We start from the raw sequence: 19,637 nt of genomic DNA, 5'->3' as shown, positions 1-19,637 counted from the left end.
ATTGTTTGGGAACTGTGACTGTCTTAACAAAATTTTATGGCAGTGGATTGAATAATTGTAGAGATATTTCAGCTTGGACCAAAGTCATCTGCTTATCAATCAACACCCCAAAGCCACATTACGATCATGGCTAACAAGGAGGATTAACTCTTCTCTGCAAACTTAATTTTGCTATTCGGCAGCTTTTCCTTGTTGCTGCACACATTAAAAAAGTTTCCTGTTTAAGTGAAAGCAAGGACACTGAAAACCACACGGACCAGAGCGAGCTAAATGGACAAGAACAGAAACCAGTAAAGCAGCAGCGGAGCCATCTGCGTTCACTTTACATAGCAGAACATTAAAACAGCCGACTGCCCAGCCAATGTAGAGAATCTGTACATGCCCTGATAAATCAAAGCCAGGCAGCTTTTATCAAGCATCTGCTCCGTGTTTCGCATGTGCACACACACACACACACACACACACACACACACACACACTATAATCCCACTGCACTGAGACATCAGAGGGGCCTGCAGCGGGTTGATGCAGCAGAGGGAAACCCTCCAAACACCTTCCACCTCCTCCACCCTCAGAGAGAGATTACACCCTGCTAAACTGAGCACGTGCAGAAGCTTCAATGACTGATTACAGATCCACTCTAGAGACCGACTCCTCCTTAATCCAGGGGAGAAACACCGCTCGAGAAGGTGGATGTAACTTCCACTCAGGAAATGGGGAAAGCCCGGTAGAGCAAATGGAGGGAAATGTGAATTGTAGCTTTGCTAAAACACACATTAAGTGCCACTGTAAATTTCCTGTCACCTGCTCCCCAAAGTGCAGTGCTGTGATAAACCGTGAGCCCTGCACTGTATCTGTTCTTTTGAATTATTTCTATTTTATTTTATGCTCTGATTAAGTGTTTTTGATGTTGCATTTGGTTTATTTTCTTAATGCATTTTATGTTCTATGTCAACCACTTTGCCTTGTTGCTGAAAAGTCATACACAAATAAACTTCTCTTATGCTGTGATCATAAACCCAAAAGAGTGCAAGAGTGACATCTGATGGCAAGAGCACTAACTATTTTTCCCTTTATTCTTCTATTATTTGCTTTTAAATAACTATAAGATGCCATATAGTAACATTTATTATACTGTTTTTGGAAAAATCTGATTGGTCATATTTGTAGAAAAATAAAAAAAACAAAATAAAGTGATGTTTTGAGGATCTTTGTGATAAAATGGACAGCTTTAGTTACTTTACAAATCAAGGATTTTTGCATTGAAACATACGAAGAGCATGTAAAACATGATGTTTTAATGTAGATGAAACTACCTGTACATCTTAAACAGGCTGACAGAAGATTAATTGGCAACTGTTTTAAGTCATTTTTCAGACAGAAACATTACATGGCTCTAGCTTTACAAATGTGGAAACTTTTAATTTATTTGTTTTATTGTTGCTTGTACAATTAATTGTATTCAGATTTAGATTCAAACTTCAATCCTTTTTTATTAAATATTTAATATGTCTGTACATTTTTCTGAATATTCTTAAATTATACCGCTGCATAATGATTCTGAATATGATTTATACACTAATTTGCTGCAGCATCGATACATTAGCTGTGCCTTATCGCTCTGTTGATGTCAGTTTTGTTCTCTGCTACAAACAAAGACAAGTCCTCATGTTTTACTCACGAGGTAAAATCAGTACCTTTAACTTTGATACTTTCAGTACATTTTTGGGTAAAACTTTAGCACTTTCACTAAAGGAGGAGGATGCAGGATCTGACTCTTCTTCCACCACTGCAACGGTATGTGCTGAATTTCATTGTGAAATATTTTGGGTGAGTGTTTCTCCAAATATTTGATACTTGCTGCCTCAGCACGTTCTACAATTTTAATTTTTTCCAGCTGTGAGCAATTCTTCCATTTCCTGTGTGCATCACTGATGAATATAAATACTGGAAGTTTGTATTTGTGCCAGGTAAATATTGGAAGCAACAAAAGAGAAACTGATTTCAGAGTTAACCCTTTATTTAAAAGAAATGTTCAAACAACAAAAGGAGCACAGGTGGCTCAGAGTAAAAGTGTGAATGCTACAAGCTGTTAATAGTGGTTGGATAGAAAATTACATCCTGTTTCAACCGTCACCAAAATGAGTCATCCTCTTATTTGGAATAAACACAAAGATAAAAGTGTATAGCAGTCATTATGAGCCCGGTCAAAACATCAGAGTGAAATGTGTATTTAAAACACTGGTCGTACACACACTTCCTTGTTCTGCTTTACAAGACTGAAATGAATACAGGCTGAGCTCTGAGTGGCATTAATATTTGAAAAATAAGCATAAAAGTGCCAGTTTGTTCACTGTTTCAATGATAAACAATTGTACACAGAAAAGCACTCATTCAGATAAATTCAACTCAGGAATTCAGGTTAAATTTGAAATTTTGAACTTAAAAAAGGTCAAATTAAGAGTGGTTAAAATCAGATAACACTAAACTGGATTTCGCCTCCCTTTGTCTGGCAGAGAGCTTCATTCTGGTCCTCTGGCTGTTCCACAAAGCAGAGCAGCGTTAGGACGGATATGCAAGACTTCTCTCCATATTTAACGATTCAGAGTCCCTAAAATGTTCCTCTCTTATTTTTTTTGTAATTTTTTAAAATATTTTTGCAGCATGCAATTACTAAAGTGTAGACCTGCCGAGATCTGGGTTCTTTCAGTAAACACTCTTTAATAATTAGAGAATCACAAGTTAACATAAGATAAAAAACAAACAAACATCCCATTGGTTAATTGTATGATATATTATGAGGACATACAGTACAGAAAAACATTCACCAGGCCTTTAACTCGGAGTGAATATAATTCCTTTTCTAAAAATCCGCTTTTACCTAATGTTTCAGCAAACCGACATCAGCGGAGCTCAGTCAAAGTTTTGGTGTTTGCTGAGCAAAGCACAAACGCCGTATGAAGGCTTCCCGCCCCATAACGTACCTGAACCGAGAGGATGCACACTTTACACAGACCGAGGAAACCGACTGGGCTGAGATTTGAAGGTACAATCCTTAAGATTTTTGTGAAATCAAATCCAGTATTTGATACCATTTGTGGTGAGAGTTTTTTTTTCTGCAATAGCCGTTCAATGTATTTACATTCAGTAATAACCTCTCTGGATAGGCTAACTAGATTATTTTTTCAGTGCTCAAATGACACAGCAAAGCCTCAGCCAATTATGTGTTTTTGTTTCTAGCTGTAGTAACTTTACTGGATGGCCCACTGAAAGTTGAGATTTAAAGATTTAAATCATCAGTCAGAGACCCTGAGGTCGACTGAGATTCCTTCAAGTCGAGCATTTGGTATTTTTTGGAAGTGTCGGTCTCCGGACTTAGCTGCAGAGTGAACGCTCTTTGACTTCAACCTGCTTTCCAGTACAGGTAGTGACTTTTGTTTGAAATCTTGTGCCTGCAAAAAGTTTTCTGAACAATTACAACCTGCCGTTAGACTAGTAAGCACGCATAAGCTCACATTATCTTGTTTATTAAATTATGTGAACATAACTGTCACCCTGAATGTGTTATAAAACCTCATTCAAACTCTCAAACTGTGTGGTAAAAGAAAAATTTGTAATTGTGGTTATAAATCTGATTTGGCTGCCATAATTCTAAGTCAGATACATTACTATTTTATTTAGCTAAGTTACCTGATGTTATGCTTGGCGATAATATAGCTGGCCATGCTTTTGCCTTATCCCTTTATGAATAAAGACTAAAGCAGTATCAGAGCTGTTAAAATACTGCTAGCAACAAACATTTCCTGCTGCTGCTACTTCACTAAAAGCATTCTGGCAAAACACAGGATAGCTTTATTGTGAAGGAGTCTCAGGTGTTTGTCGAGGTTAGCACTGACAGCTGTTCAAAAGAAAATGCGTCATTTTCTGCATTTTTCATAAGTAGATCTGTTTTTAGAATTGCTGGTGGTAAGGTCACAAGCAGAAAGCTTTGCGTTTCCACGGTAACCACAGGTATCACCAAATAAACCCAACCGAAAGGATAATCTTAAGGATTATAACAAACACTAGTGCCATTTCTTTCCACTCTGTCCGCCATTACACACTGAAATGAGGAATGGTGTGTGAACATTGTTACGCTGGGTTGAACCTTCAGGGATTGTAAAATATATGAAACATAAAATAACCGTATGTACGCATTAGCGGAACAGTAATAAAAATTTAACAGAATAAACCTGGAACACAAGCCTGGTATAATAATAATTCTGAGATAAACATATTATAACACACATATCTTTAAAAAACGATGCATAGCATAAACAACATTGCAAAATCCAGCTCTACCGCACTTCATACCTAAACCTCAGCCAGGCGATTTGTCTCCACGAGTGGAAACAGGTGTCAGGAGTGTTTTTGCTTTTTCCAGGTGGTGCCTGCTGCTCAGGCGGTGAGAGAGAGTCTAAAGCGCTCCCGTTAAAACACAAGGGAGGGAGAAGAAAAGAAGCAAGGTGTTTCTGGGGACCCCGAGGAGAAGGAGGGAGAGGAGAACGAGAGGTTAAGGGCGGGGGGGTGAGATTTAAAGGCTCCCTGCTGTAAACACTGCTGCTCAGGACCAAAGCTCCTCCGACTCTGCTGACTCCGTCACGCTCTTTTCAAACAGGTAGGAACAGCTCTTTAGGTGTCCTCCTCCTCCTCTTCCTCCTCACGTTTGCCCACTGCCCTCTTCCTCAGAGCTTCATCAGAGAAACCCTGTCCCTTAGGTTCTGGGCGGCCCTCTGGGGACCCTCTCCTCCTCCTCCTCCAGACCTCGTCCTGGTCCTCATCTTCTTCGTCTTCATCGTCATCCTCCTCGCCGTCAGCCTCGTGTTCGTCCTCTTGTCGCTGGATTAACCTCGCCTGCTCCATTGATTGTTTTTCTATAGAATTACGTTTAAAACTATTAGTGGCCATTTATAAACAAAACCAACAAGTTTTTTTCTGTCACTTATGTATATAAAGTAAGTGTATAGTAATGTTAACTGTAATTGTATATGAAACTTACTCTGGTAGTAATCTGAAGAAGAAAAGCGTCGTGAGGGGAAAGCAAAATCTGCAATGAACACCAGTAACTGCAAAGACAAGACAATAACAATAAGCATTAATTTGATGTCAGTACATTTATTCATTTTGATAGGAGCAGTTATTATAGGTTTCACTGGTTAAAAATCATAAAAAAGTGTTGCACAAGTACTCACCAGTCCCAGTGCAAGGCCAGAGAACAGAGTGGCCAAGCCAAAGATAACATAAGAACCCCACACAGGGATCCCCAGCTGCTCCGTCATGTAGTTGTGACAACGCTGAAAAACACAAATGACAGTCAACAACAGCTAAAACTTAATACAAACCAATTTGCAAATAGTTTTCTATATCAAGAGGGGCCTTATCAACATGTGACATAAACAAAAATGCCCCCAAGACATACTACAGCATGCAGAGACATACTACAGCGTGCAGAGACATACTACAGCATGCAAAGACATACTACAGCGTGCAGAGACATACTACAGCATGCAAAGACATACTACAGCGTGCAGAGACATACTACAGCGTGCAGAGACATACTACAGCGTCCAGAGACATACTACAGCGTGAAGAGACATACTACAGCGTCCAGAGACATACTACAGCGTGCAAAGACATACTACAGCGTACAGAGACATGCTACAGTGTGCAGAGATAAGCTGTGATTTTGTAGCATCAATACATCTGTGAAAAAGTGTTGCCATTTTTGAAAATAATACTTCAACAGAAAGTTGCATATCAGCTGTAGCCATCTTGTTTGTTTTCGGAAAATGCCTTAACGAAACTCCTCTTCACTAAGCTAGGTTTATGTTCACCCTAGTGTCCATGTCACGAGGTTGCGCAATCCAAAAATAATGTTATCACATATTTTGCATGAAGGGTGAACGCCCCACAAGTTGTCAGTCATATCCAACCCACTACATATTAGATAGATGGTTGTGGTTGCTTGACAAATTGGGTCAAGTCTGATGGAAATCTGATCATTTGATCAGATCAGATTTGATCATCTGCTTGGAGCCAATAAAACATGAGCTTGTAAATTAATCTGGTTTCCAGGCAAACATATACTGCTCAGCTGCCAGAAACACTCACTGAAAATAGTCCCCAAATAATTTCCTTCTGTTTCAAGTAATCTTTGCTAAATACTAAAAACAAAAAAACAAAAGACCCAATCACATTATAGACCTAAAAACAGTTTGTAAAGATTTATGCTGTCACGAGTTTGGAGTGAAGAGCCATGTGTATTAGGTATACAAAACATAAAATATAAATTTAATATATATATAAATATAAAATGATGCCAGCTTTATCATTTAAAATTGGAAATAGCAAGTCATCTACCAGAATAGGCCAGACTTTTTTAGCTTTTCAAAAATAATTAAATTTAAAACCTGAGACACTGGTCAGGATGATATACTGGTATATATTTCCTGTAAGTGTAGCCGTCTGTCCCACAATATGCATTGTCTGCACTACATGTGAGGTCTATAACAGGTTATTTTCTTTGTCTAAAACAGGCACAGAGTAAAAACTGTAATGTGTCAGCCCTGTATCCTGAAAAACTGGATTTTTTTTCTTTAAACATCCATTGTGTTTTGCACGAAAAAGCCGGTCTGACTCCCCGATGCAATTGCACACTGAGCAGCACTTTTTTCTTCTGAATGGATTGTGGGAAATGAAATAAATACCTTCCAGTAACGACCTACATGTTGACAGTAAGCATAACCAAAGAGTGAAATCCTCACTTACCCGGATAAACATGGAGAGCTTGAACAAAGCAGACATTGAATTCATTCTGCCAAAAGAGGAGGGAAACAACAACGTGTAATTTAACGCGGATTTGTCAAACTGAAACATCACTACAAAGACGAAACATGAAAAATAACAAGTAGGGGGAGGGAGGCAATGTTTGTGGTTCTGATTTTAATCCAAGACAAAAGACACTAAGAATAGAGCTAACAGGGCAGGTGTCTGATGTTGTTTTCTGTTATTTCAAAAATAGCAATACAAAACACTGGGCTGCTGCTACGATGAGAATTTTATCTGTTATCACCGTGTGTATCCTTAGAGCTGGGCAAAATCTATCTAAATATTTTTTTAAATATATAATATACATAATTAAGTTTGTAGGGAAATGGAAAATCAGCCCCATGTAACCCCTTCATTGCACTCTCATTGCTATGGTTTTGTAAAACTGTAGATACTCACAGAAATGAGGATGGCCCAAACCACGAGGAAACTGGCTCCACCGACTTCCATTTCTGCTCATCGACGAAGCTGAGGAAGTCGTCTTTAGTGCGAGCTCCCTGGTACTTCCTGAAGACGCCATCTTTACAGCTGAAACACAAAACACCAGATACAAAACATCTGAGCCACTTTTAGGAACAGTGGAGTGTTTTGAGACACACTTTGCCTGATGAAAGTCTCACAGACTGACACAAAATAATGTGTGTTTTGTTCCTGACAGAGTGTGACAGCTACAGTTAATGCTGAGTGACAGCCTGAAGAATAAGACAAAAAAACTGGGCAGCAGGCCAGTCATATAGCTGCCAAAGTGTCAGTGAAAATGTTCTCCTTCATAAAGCATTACATGAATTAGGGAGCAACTATACATTTTGCAAAGATTATAACCACAATCATCTATAGCTGCATTTGTTTCTTTTTCTTTTATTTAAAAATCTGTAATGTATTTTTGCGACCAAAAATGACTTAACATTGAGTGATGATGAAAAACAAAAAGGAAACTCAGCCATCACAATATTTGTTATGAGTCAAATCTGTTAGTGTTGTTTCTGATTTTTTTTTGTGTTACATTTGGTTGACAGTAAGGAGGACTGGGAAAGAGCTGAAACTATCAGGTGATAAAACAACCAAATCTGTATAATTTTTGAAAACTGATTTACCATTTAAGTCATTTATCAAGACAGAATACAAATCTTGCTCTGTTCCACTTTCTAAAAAGAAAGAATTTGCTGTTTTGTACATTTTTTTTAAAATTATTTATTCACTAAGAAGATTCTTTTTAGTTCATAGAAAGTTTGGAGAAAATTAACAACTTTGTTCATTTTCTCATTATTTTTTACCATTTCTTTACATGTTATAAACTGAATAGTAAAACAGTGAATAGATGAATAAATCAAACAATAGTGGCAACCCTTAACTGAAAGTATTCTGCTGTCCCCAGTCCAATTGCTTAAATCCATACTAAACTTAGTTAAACCCACTAAATCATTTTCTTTTAAGATTTACATAACATACACCACAAGTAGCCACACAAAAGAGGAAGCCATGAAAACCACAGAATAGCAAAGAACTTACTGGTAAATAGTAGGAAGTGAAGTGATGATGAATCGCCCACTCAGACCTTCAGACGGAGGAGACGGAGGACAGTCAGTGTGCAGGAAGAACAGTTTGACTCATAATGGAGCTGAGAGGAGTTTCAGACTTGGCAGAGGGCCTGAATTAATGTTTGATTGCAGCTCCACTGCACCACTGACTAACATGAATACATTTAACACAGCGCTGAGAACAACATTAACATACAAAACCATAAAATAATGTGCGCCCGAGGTGATTACAACTTTGTTTAAACTGATATTAAGGTTGTAATTTGCCGTGTTGTTGACCAAAATAAGCTGTTTTTCAGCCAATATTTGAAGAGTCTACGGGCGACTATTGTTCATTTAAACAATGAACAAGCAAATTTTGAGACAATTCAACTTGCAAAATCATATAACTTTGTAGTGACTGTAAAGGTATGCATCTGCAAACCAGCATGTAGAATACCAATAAATCAAAGCAGGTAAATGGAACACAGCCATCAATAATTTCAAATATTTACACCTGTGCTTTTCCTACTGGGACAAGTAAAAATGTCCTCTGTGAAAAAGGCCTATTCTACGTGCTGGCACAATATCTCTCTCACTGGAACACAAACAGAACAGAGCCATCATTAGTATCATTAATAACACCAGTGCCTTTCCTACTGTGACAAGCAAAAATAGCCTAAATGGCCATTCAATTTACTAGACTTTCCTGACTAGTTATTCTATATATGACAAGTCTCTTGATAGATTTTCTAGAAAGCTGAGAATGATGTTGATAACTGTAGAAATAATGTTCTTATATATATATATCTTTTTGTTTATTATCAGGTAATTTTCTTGTTCCTTTTCCCCTTGATAATCTTTGGGCCATGCCTTGTTACGTTGCCCATTGCTTTTTACCCATGTTTTTGAAAGAAATCAAACCATTTTGCTGAGGTCGCAAAGGGTTAATGTACAGTTGTACAGTACATTACGAAAAGCAAAGTGTCATCTTTGCTGGAATATAGCCAAAATATGCAAAACTGATGTCAACAAAAACTGGACATGACAAGCCTTAATTTACTGATGCTTACTGCAGAGCTGTTACAGCTGTTTTTGTTGTGCTGTTTCGCACAGTATGAGCATGCTGCACTGACTTCACAGCTCTGTTGTATTGTGCATGTTGTCACAGTGAAGCTGTCAGCCGATAAAGGACATTCAAGCCTACCGGGCTGTTCAGTCACGTCCACCTTGGCGATGTTGACCCCCATGTCCTCCCCCCAGTCCGCGAACTCCTTCCACGCCGGCTGGAGCTGCTGACAGGCTGGACACCACGGTGCGTAGCTGAGGGGTATCAAGTTTCACAAGTAAAGCCTCAGATAAACTGCACACTCATTAACAACAAAATAAGCATCGAGTAAAAGCCGAAATGACCTAATTGTGTACTTCAATAGCTTGTCACTTAGCAAACTTGCTAGCATATAACTCCCAGGTAAGCTTGTTAGCTAGCTAAGGATAGCAGCTGTTAGCTTTGTTGCTCATTTTAGTAACTTGTCAACGCCAAGTGGGGAGAAATGAGATAAAAGTGAGATAAAACAGCGGATTTAAGCTTGAATCTGAGCGGACACTGACGATTATGTTTTGTTTATACGAGCTCAAAATAGCTAAGCTAACTGACAGGCTAGCTAGCCGGTTAGCCGTTAGCAGTAGCCGTTAGCAGGACACTGACAATTCAATCATCCATTCTCCTGTCAGGATTTCCTCCCAGGTCCCGTCCGTCACTTCTTTCAGGCTGTCCCGCTTTGCCGAGACTGGAAACGACGTTAAAAACACCACCAGAGACAAATAATAAATCCACGAGCGTTGTTTTTTTGGTCGTGTTAGAGAAAACATTGTTGAGCTTCTGTAGCTGCTAGCTAGCAAACACGCCATATGTCTGTGTGAGCTGTTTGACACAGCCTGCTCACTTCCGCTGTGCGCCCTCACGTCCCAGTCAGGTGGGTTGTTTTTCACAAAAAAATGTCTGAAATTATCTTAAGTAACTACAGATAAAATAAGAAGTTAAATGGTGTCGTTTGTTTGGTGGTAAAACAGTGAAGAAAGCAACGTTAGCATTGCAGATGTTAGCATATAAGGATGTGAAGCTCAGGTAGATGATGGGAGACGTGTAACGGTAAGGGACTGTTCGTTACTTGTAAATGGGGAGGGGGTGATGCAAAAAGGGGGAGGCAAGTCAAATCATTTTTTAGCACTGGGGAAGGACTTGTGTTTTTCTGTCTTGTCACTGAAAAGCTGTTTCTGCCTCAGCATTGCAACGGAGGATTCAGGCCATGTTAAAGAAAACAATGTTTGATTTTGAAAATAAAGTCATGATATTACGAGAATAAAGTTGTAATTTTGAAACTAAAATTGTAGTATGAGAAAAAAGTCGCCATATTATGAGAGTGAAGTTGTAGTTTTACAAGAAAAAAAACGTTTTGAGAATAAGCTTGTAATATTGCAAGAATAAAGTCATAATTTTATGAGATAAAAGGCGTAACTTTCTAAGAATAAAGTTGTATTTATACGAGAAAAAGGACATTATATTACTAAAATAAACATATTGCCATGTTTTTTTCCTCAACTTCTCCATTTCATCTTCAACTTTTCATTTTCAAACATCAAAGTTTTTAAAATCTAACAACTAATTTATGGTGGAGGTGGATCATATATTTTCCTGAAGTCATTCAGGCTCAATGAAAAAATGTAGCTTTAGGGAGGGTAAAAAAACAAAAACAAAAGGGGAAGTCACACCCCAGCCATCCCCTTCCTCTGATAAATAAAGAGCAGTCCCTAAATGAATTTGGACAGGCTCTTTCCTGTTGAATATTAAAATAATACTCAACTAAACTAAAGGCTACAGCAGCTTGTCAAGTCTATGAAAACATGAAGTTCTAATTTATTGTGTATTACCAGCAGGTGGTGCTATAGTCCTTAAAATAACTCAGACAGGGGGTAGATATGACTGTTGCATTTTAGAGGAAATGTAGGCATATGAAGCTATTATAGACAGTCATTAAATAAGTATTTCAATCTGTAACTTCATTAAAATTAATAATACTACAGTGTAATTACTCTGCTTTAAGTAAAAATCCTGCATACAAACTCTTATATCAGCATCAAGGTGCCCAAAATGAAAGTAGTCTATTCATTATGAAGAATAACACATTTAAGAATCATTTATATACAATATATCATATTCCTTGATTTAAATAGTGATGTCTTTATGTGCTCAATGCTTCAATGTTGCAGCTGGTAAAAGTGAAGTTAATTTCATTTACTTTATATACTACAGGGCACTGTTGAATTGGGAGGAGACAAGAAACACTGCAAAAGTGCCCTCGTGGATGCCCCTATGGAAGTTAAAATGATAATGTGCCCTCCAGGTTGCACTTCAATGAAGAATACATGGTGTAGCACACTAATGGGTGCCCTTAAATGGAGTAAATACAATGTAGTGCCTTCTAGGACAGACTTAAAATTGAGAAAATATAACGCAGTGCCATATAGGCTGTCCTACATGCTAGAACACCTTCTTTGTGCTTGCGCCCTTTTTATTTCTCTTCCTGTTCCTCAGATAGCCTGAACCCACAACTGATACAGATTAACCAGTAATTAAATATCAGTTTCTATTAGCTGGTTTATATTGAGCATTAACAATCTTAATGTACAAATTAACAAGTAGCTAAAGGTATCGAATAAATATAACAAAGTGGAAAAGTGCCATAAAATAGGAATAGTCAGGTAAAATACAAGTATCTCAAAATTGTACTTAAATGATGTGCTTGTGAAAACTTATATTTATATACTTATATTTCACCACTTGACTATGGACTGGACATATTTTGGTCATACATTTACCTAGTATGCTGACAAATAAATTGGAACAAGTTGACATCTTCAAATGTCTTATATTGTCCGATAAACAGCCCGAAACTCAGAGAAATGCAGTGTACGGTGACATTAAATAGAGAAAAACAGCAAATATAAACTTGAGAAGCTGTAAGCAGAGAATGACAATTTTTGCTTAAATAAACAAATCAAATGTGATCATTAAGTAATCTGCGACTCCAGGTTTTGAGGTGCAGATAAATAGGCTCACGCTCCTGATGAATTCTGATAGTGAGTTTTAATCAATGTTTTGATCCAAGAGGAAGTGTGTCCTTCGCTCAGTGTGTACTTCTTCAAAGCTGCACGATCAAAGTGTTTTGCATTTTGCATCTGCACATGCAAAAAAAAGAAACCATAGAGAGCAGAGTGAAATCCATTTGATTTGACCCGGAGGTGAAGTGCAATCCTATTAAGACCCTGCCTTCTAAGGAATGTCAAGCTGTATTCTCCTCCATATTTTAGTTTGTCTGATAAACTTTTAAATACCCTTAATGTTAGATATTCCTCCATTATTCTCAAGTGCTTAGAATCTGCTCAAACATGCATTTATTTCCTGTCACATTTCCAGTGTACCTGAACCACTTGTGTTCATTTTAATGTGGAGGAGCAGCAGTTCTACTTGTGCTTTTCCAGATAAATAACTTCCTTCAAGGACGGGTTTATTTTAAAATTTGTACATGAAAACAGCAGTCAGAGTTAGCCCGCTGAGGTCTCATATCAGCTTAAGAATGCATTTTTGTACAAAATGAAGATTTTGTTGTGTGTTTTTTACAGTGAAGCCCTATCAGGGAGGGATCACTTCACAGCTGCTATGAAAGAATGATTACAGCTCTGAATAACTCTTTCAACCTTTGCAGCATGGCAAGTGTGAATCATAACCTGTCATTTCAACTATTAGTTCCCAATCGTTCTGGCTTGTGTACCCATTAAATAAAAAGTAAACTACTACTTACAACCTCTCTTACTGGTTGCATGTGTTTGCCAGTTCAACCAAACACAGATATTTTTACCCTTGGTTTATTAGAATCATTTTCAGAGTCTAAAAGAACTAAAACTAGTTCATGATTTACAGAAAAAAAATAAAGATTGGGGGTTAGGACCTCTTGTGGCCCCAGCCTGCATTTTTTTTTGTTTTTTTTAAACATTTTTTTTATTGGCATTATCAATTCATCAAAACATTACAAGCAAGTGAAATGGTCAGACTTAGTACAAAAAACCCCACACAAAACAACAAAAACAAGAAATTTAATGAGAATACACACACACACACACACACACACACACACACACACACACACACATATATATATATATATTAGAAACTGGCATTCATAAATACTAGTGAAAAAAAGATAATAATGAGAAAAAAACACACCTTACATTTTAGCGTAAAACAGACACAATTAAGAATAACAGTTAAGACAGTAAAGATGTTTACTTTCACAGTAATTTTTTCTGAAAATAAGCAACATTGACTTTAAGAAACTCCAATAAACTGGGCTCATTATTTTAATATATTAATATGTAGCCTAAAGTATATTAATATATTTTTCCATTGTTGTTGTTCAGCAATTGTGCATTTTTTTAAAGATTATTCTTTGGGCTTTTTGCCTTTATTGTAGGACAGCTTGAGAGTGACAGGAGAGTGGGCAGAGAGAAGGAGGATGACGTGCAGCAGAGGACCACAGGATGGATCGAACCTGCAGAGACTACAGGAGGTGCACATGCAGCACTTGAACATGTAAGATGTCATGTTTGGTCTTTTTTCAGCCAGCTGCCCCTCCTCCACTACGATTGGTGTAAAGATTGACTGTGATAAGTGCAGCATTTTACCCAAAGCTGAATATTTCTCAGCTCTGGGCGATCAGAATAGACGCTCAGCACCTCATCACGCTGCTGCCATTCTTAGTATAATGTAAATATGCAAACGTCCATTGCAAAGCATTAACAAAATTAACCTGGCCTCAGGAAAGTACACTTTTCTTTTCAATTTTCTGCAGCTGCATTTGTCACCACCTTCCATGTGTTGTAGCTGTTCAGTGCTCGTAGGTGTCCTCCTCCTTCCTTTCGTAATTAACAGCAGAATAGAACACTTGTGGGTGTATATGCTGCCCTGTCATGTCCAGAAGAATTGCATCCTCTGTACCTACAGCACAATAGTGTAAAACCAACAAGGTAATGGCTAAAATGACATATTTAAGGCTTAAAAACAAGCCCCATTTTCTCATAGACCATCACTGTGAAAGAGACATCTGTAAAACTTAAGTAAGGACACCTCGAACTGCAGACAAGGTCAATTATGAATCTTTATATTCTGAATTTTTGATCGAGTTTTTATATTTGTAAAACCTTCCTAAAGCTGAGAACAATGATTTAAAATCAGTGACTTCTTAACAATGTAAAGTCTATAAGATGAGTGGGAGAAACACTACTGTGCGTATTCAGTGGGCCGCATACTGTGGAAGTAAACCCAGAATCTAGCAAACTCTTTTGGCATAAACAACTCCGTTGGAATGAAAAGGAATCATCTTTGGTCTGTTGTCTAGTTATTATTTTAAGTCTAAGCTTAAAAATGGGAGTCCACAAACTAATGCGTTACTTAATTTTATGTAGTCTGTGGTTGGTCCATGCACCCTGCAAAAGAGAATATATTTTAACTACTACTTTTGCCCAAACATCATGAACGGAAACTGACTGAAACATAAATGAACTAGAATTCTTCATGTGCGTCTTGCGCAGAAGTTCAAGTGCCTCGGGGTGGTTTTTTTTGGGAGAAAATACTCAGAGCAGATTTCAGTTCAGACCAGCATGAAATTCTGCTCACAAAACATGTTCTGTGCAAATCTGTCCCTCACCCTCAAATCTCACCCTGCACATTGACAGCTTGAATTAGTTTTTTGTGCTTAGTTTTTTTTTTATTCGTCAACTTCCATATTTTTGTGCCAATATGTGTGTGTGTGCAAGAAAGTGTGAGACCCAATCAGTCCTCTGCACAAGAAGGTTTCACTTTGAACGAATGTGCAGAATGAGAGCAGTTATTATTGCTGGGAACCTGCAGGCAGATTGCAATGGCAGCCGGTTATCAGTGCACCTCACACTCTAAAAATACCCTGCAGATGACATCCTTTTGTGCCCCTACCATCGCCCCCTTTCTCCAGCCATCAGCTCTGCTCCACTTACAGCGCAAAATGAATCTCCTTCCTGCTCGGCAGTCATCTGCTCTCCTCCTTCAACTTAATGTGGCAGTGAGGAAGATAAGTGGCAGGTCGGGGGGTTGCAGCACTGTTTTGTGTTGTTCTTTCAAACAACATTACTGAGCTGCTGGTTTCAAACAGAAACACTGTGGCATTTTCTCTCCTTTTTTAGCCCTGTTTGGTCAATCTGACGGTCCAACACTTGAAATATCTCGACAATCATTTGACACAAACATTCACAGTCTTGGGTGAACTTTATATTGGTAATATCTTGACCTTTTTTTATCCGATTTATCTCAAACGTAACTGTGCCCTCAAGTGTCCCACTGATGTGATAAGATGATGCACCCCAACAAACACACTCTACTATGGAAGATTTTAGTAATTTTACTTTTAATTTGCTTCTGATTAAACTGTTGATGGCTGGCCAGAGACTGATAGTTGCCATGGTTACTGCTCGGCTACAGTGCAGCATGCGGATGTCAGTAACAGACAGTAACGTAAAAACTATTTTTCTGTTGGATTTCTGTTGTTTTCAGATACGAGTTACACATTGCTTAACCCATCAAATGGACCTCAGCTGCTGTTTCTGAGGTCAAGACTGAACTTTGGACCTCAGTGTCTATTGTGCTCTAATAAAGACAATAGAAACACCTACTACTCAATAGCGAAATCCGCATGCTAATAAAGATGGCAAGTGATAAATATAATTGGAAGCTCCGGGGCTAGGAGCACGTTGCACCAGCTGTTATTAAGTTTAAATTTACCCTCATTATTAGTGTTTTATGGAGCGGAGATCTGTGCATTGGTAATTTTAAATTGGTTGCCCACACAAAAAGTTCTTTACAAAGAAATTAGTTGAAACTGTTACATAACTGACTGAACCCACTAATAAAAGTAATGCAAGTTGGATAATATTTGCTCATGCAACCAGTTTCAGACTGAAAAGTAAAGGAGGCAATGGGATTGAAAATTGACAACTTATCTAGGCTTACAATGCAAAATGGTTAATTTTGTAGGTTCAGTCGCAGCTCATGATGCTACAATAATTGGCTTTTTATACATATAGTTTATTGCTTTTGATTGGGCAGCAGGTGTTTACTTGCTAAGACATTTCTTTGGTTTTAATCCTAAACAGTGTTGGGTTTGTCACTCAAAACTTACTTTAAAGCCGTATGTCCGAAACCTCTCCTTGAGTACCACTTGGCCTGCATGTTTTAGATCATTTCTTGCTGCGACACAGCTGAATTAAATGACCAGCTCGTTATCAATCAGCTTTGGGAGAAATTTAAAACCTGCAGGACAGGTGTTACTTGAGGACTCATTTGGGAAAGACTGCTTTTAAGTAATGCATTACTTTAACTATTCCCTGTAGCCCCCAAAGTAACTCCCTACACTAGTCATTACACTGCTGTTGCTCTCCTCTGCAACATTGCCTGCAATGCAATGTTACTAAAGTTACATATGCAAAAGTTACATATTCCCACATATTAGCACAAAACACCACCTAGTACCAATATTATTTAATTGCATCAAAAAATATATAAATAGGCCTAAAGAAATAGAGACCAGTATTCCTAACACTAATAAATGACATATTTTAAAAGAAAAATAAAATGGCAGAAGAACGGCATTTAGTAAGCTGAACACACTTGAGTCACTGGCTTATCAAGTCTTAGCTTTAGTGTAGACTACCTAAGCTCATTTGACGTGTTTATCACTAAAGTAGCACTTTTACCTCATGAGTGGGAGTCTCTCAAAGCATTTGTCAGAGAGCCTCTTCCTCCTGTGAGTCAGCATAAGACTGCATAGTCTCAAGAGCCTCTTCATGGCACTAAACAGCGTCGCTGTTGTTGGCAAGTTTGATGATTTCTTTTTCTGTCGATGTCTTATTCAGAAAATTGAAGAACTTATGTAACACAAGTAACAACGTAACTGTTTGATCGGTAACTGTGTTGTAATTGCTGAATTTAAGAACAATAAGTTACATTACTGTGTTATTGACAATTGTTATGTGGCTGCGTTTTAACAGAACTCATGAGCACGTAGTTTCGACATGGGAAGCTGTGTACAAGACATGCTTGGCGTTTAAGTGGTTAAGTCTTGAGATCACAGCTGCTAGACAATAGCAACGTGGACACTACTGTCGACGTCTAGATGCCACAGAGACAAAAAATTTAGCAAGCTAGAAAGCAAGTCATGTAATGCAGGTAATGCAAAGGCATATTATCAGAGGAAAAAGATGAGGCTGTTTGGGGATACCACCATTTTCCTCAGACATGTTATGAAACAAGAACTAAAAGTTACAATATATTAACTGACCACGTGAAAAAAAAAATGAGTCCACGGCCTGCACATTTCTGAAACTGTCAGAAAACACACCACAACTCGTGAACTTGGAAGTTCCCGGAGATTTCCACTCATGAGGTTGTAAATACCACATAATGTTGGCGTTAACTGAGTTGTGAGATCCATTTTTTGGCGATGGCTCTTTCCATGTCAAGACTGAACTTTGAACATCTTCTTATAATATGATCATTTTCAAACAGTATCCAGTGTCAAATGTCTAGTCGAGTGAATTAAAGTTTTATTTGTGTAGTCCAATATTACAAACATCATGCATCTTAACAAACACAGTTACTGCTGGCTGCTTCAGCTGAAGCTCACTCTGCACACAAAGACTGTAATGGTAGAAACTTAAGGAGAGGAGAGAAATCCCCAATGGCAAATGTAACAGTGGATCTTTAATGTAATTGGATTACACTGCAGTCGGTTCAGTACTAATGTAACAAATCCCAGAATGTGTGTAAAATATGTCTGAGGAAATGAGTCAAGTGAATTAAGTCAAATGGGATTAGTCCACTTTATAAGTTCTGCTTTGGTGAGTCGCCATGATTCGGATCTTGTTGAGATTCACAGTAATTACTGCAGAATAAAATCTATCATAGCGGTCGACAGTGAAGCCCTGCAGCAGCAAAAGTAGAAGATATTGTTACACCTCATTGATGCAGCAGCAGGTGTTTTCCATCAGAGGTCTTTGGCAACTCACCTGTTTTGACTTCACTGATTAAACTGTTGCCTGAATGCTTCAAAGGGTCAAACAGTGCAGCACAGCAGTGTTTTTACGCTCTTTAAAGAAATATTATTGATTTGCCTTTAAAGCAGGCACATATTACATGTATCTCACAAGTGGTTTTCACAAATATCTGTTAATTTCAAACTCCATATTGACAAAATGTTTTAAAAATTATATACGAAATGACAAATCCTGGAACATGATGTGAAATCTTATAAACACCACTGTGTGCGTGCGTGTGTGTGTGCGTGTGTGCGTGCGTGGGCAGTTGTATTCCTTCATCCAGCTCATGTGACCTATTCACTGTGGGAAAGGCACGGATGTTGAATTATTGATATTGTTTAATGTTAAAGGATTCAGCTCTTTTAGAAGGATAATGTGCACAGCTATATACTGCAGGTGAGGTTGGTTTGCAACACCATCAGTGTCCTTAAAAATTTGATTTTTACCTTATTAAAGATGTATTTATTTATTGACTTTTGGCAGCTTTTAAAGTTTTCATTGCAAATATGTTAGGAAACAGTTGCCTAGGACTGTCCCAAATCTCCATTTAACAAGCAGAAGCTGTATATTTTCCATGAGAATAAGCATTTATTTTGAATAGAGACAATGCAAGTTTCAACAGTAAATTGAAATACTGTCCCTGAGAGTCCAAAACTGACCCTTGACGTGTAAACGCCTATAAATCTACACTCTTTGCAGCATCAGCAGGAGAAGTTGCTTGTTTTTCTGCAGGCATAATTATCTCCACTTCTTTTTCAATATTTTCAAGGTTGCTTAGCTCACACAGCTCAGAGACCCAGCACTCTTACTTGCTTACAGTCGGCCTGCAGCTGTATCTCTGCATGAATGTGAAGGCCATCCGTGGGCAGTTCTACATTTTATGTGTTGCTGTATTGTTAGACAGCTCTCAGAGACAGTTAGTATCCACGTGACAGCTGATGGTAATTTCAAGAGTGATGAGGGAGAAGTGGCACAGTGTGGGAGTGAGGAGGTAGAGCATGTACTCCAATCACAGAGGAGCCTCTCAAACAGTGACTGTACAATCAGTTTCTCTGGGGTTTCCACTTCTTT

The 19,637-nt window shown here is 38.1% G+C and overlaps 1 protein-coding gene across 1 annotated transcript; it reads right to left on the bottom strand.

The window, feature by feature from the left end:
* Positions 1-2,002: 2,002 nt before the first annotated feature.
* Positions 2,003-10,478, bottom strand: tmx1 (thioredoxin-related transmembrane protein 1). Its single transcript, XM_042500904.2, has 8 exons — positions 10,093-10,478; positions 9,592-9,707; positions 8,377-8,422; positions 7,267-7,395; positions 6,808-6,853; positions 5,232-5,333; positions 5,039-5,105; positions 2,003-4,913 (listed from the first exon to the last, which is right to left on the bottom strand). Exons 1-8 carry the CDS (start codon positions 10,293-10,295, stop codon positions 4,672-4,674), a joined length of 951 nt encoding a protein of 316 aa, XP_042356838.1. The 5' UTR covers positions 10,296-10,478; the 3' UTR covers positions 2,003-4,671.
* Between the last annotated feature and the right edge of the window lie 9,159 nt (positions 10,479-19,637).

Source organism: Plectropomus leopardus, chromosome 14 (assembly GCF_026936395.1).
Source record: "Plectropomus leopardus strain MGB_pleo_1.0 chromosome 14, ASM2693639v1, whole genome shotgun sequence".
NCBI lineage: Eukaryota > Metazoa > Chordata > Actinopteri > Perciformes > Serranidae > Plectropomus > Plectropomus leopardus.
The sequence above is the reverse complement of the archived record's forward strand: the minus strand, read 5'-3'. Positions and strand labels throughout refer to the sequence as shown.

Coding starts and splice junctions, on each gene's coding strand:
- tmx1 (XM_042500904.2), bottom strand. CDS start 10,295: ATGGCGTGTTTGCTAGCTAGCAGCTACAGAAGCTCAACAATGTTTTCT. Junction 9,708..10,092: donor GGAGAATGGATGATTGAATT/GTCAGTGTCCTG, acceptor GATACCCCTCAG/CTACGCACCGTGGTGTCCAG. Junction 4,914..5,038: donor TTCTTCAGATTACTACCAGA/GTAAGTTTCATA, acceptor GTAATTCTATAG/AAAAACAATCAATGGAGCAG.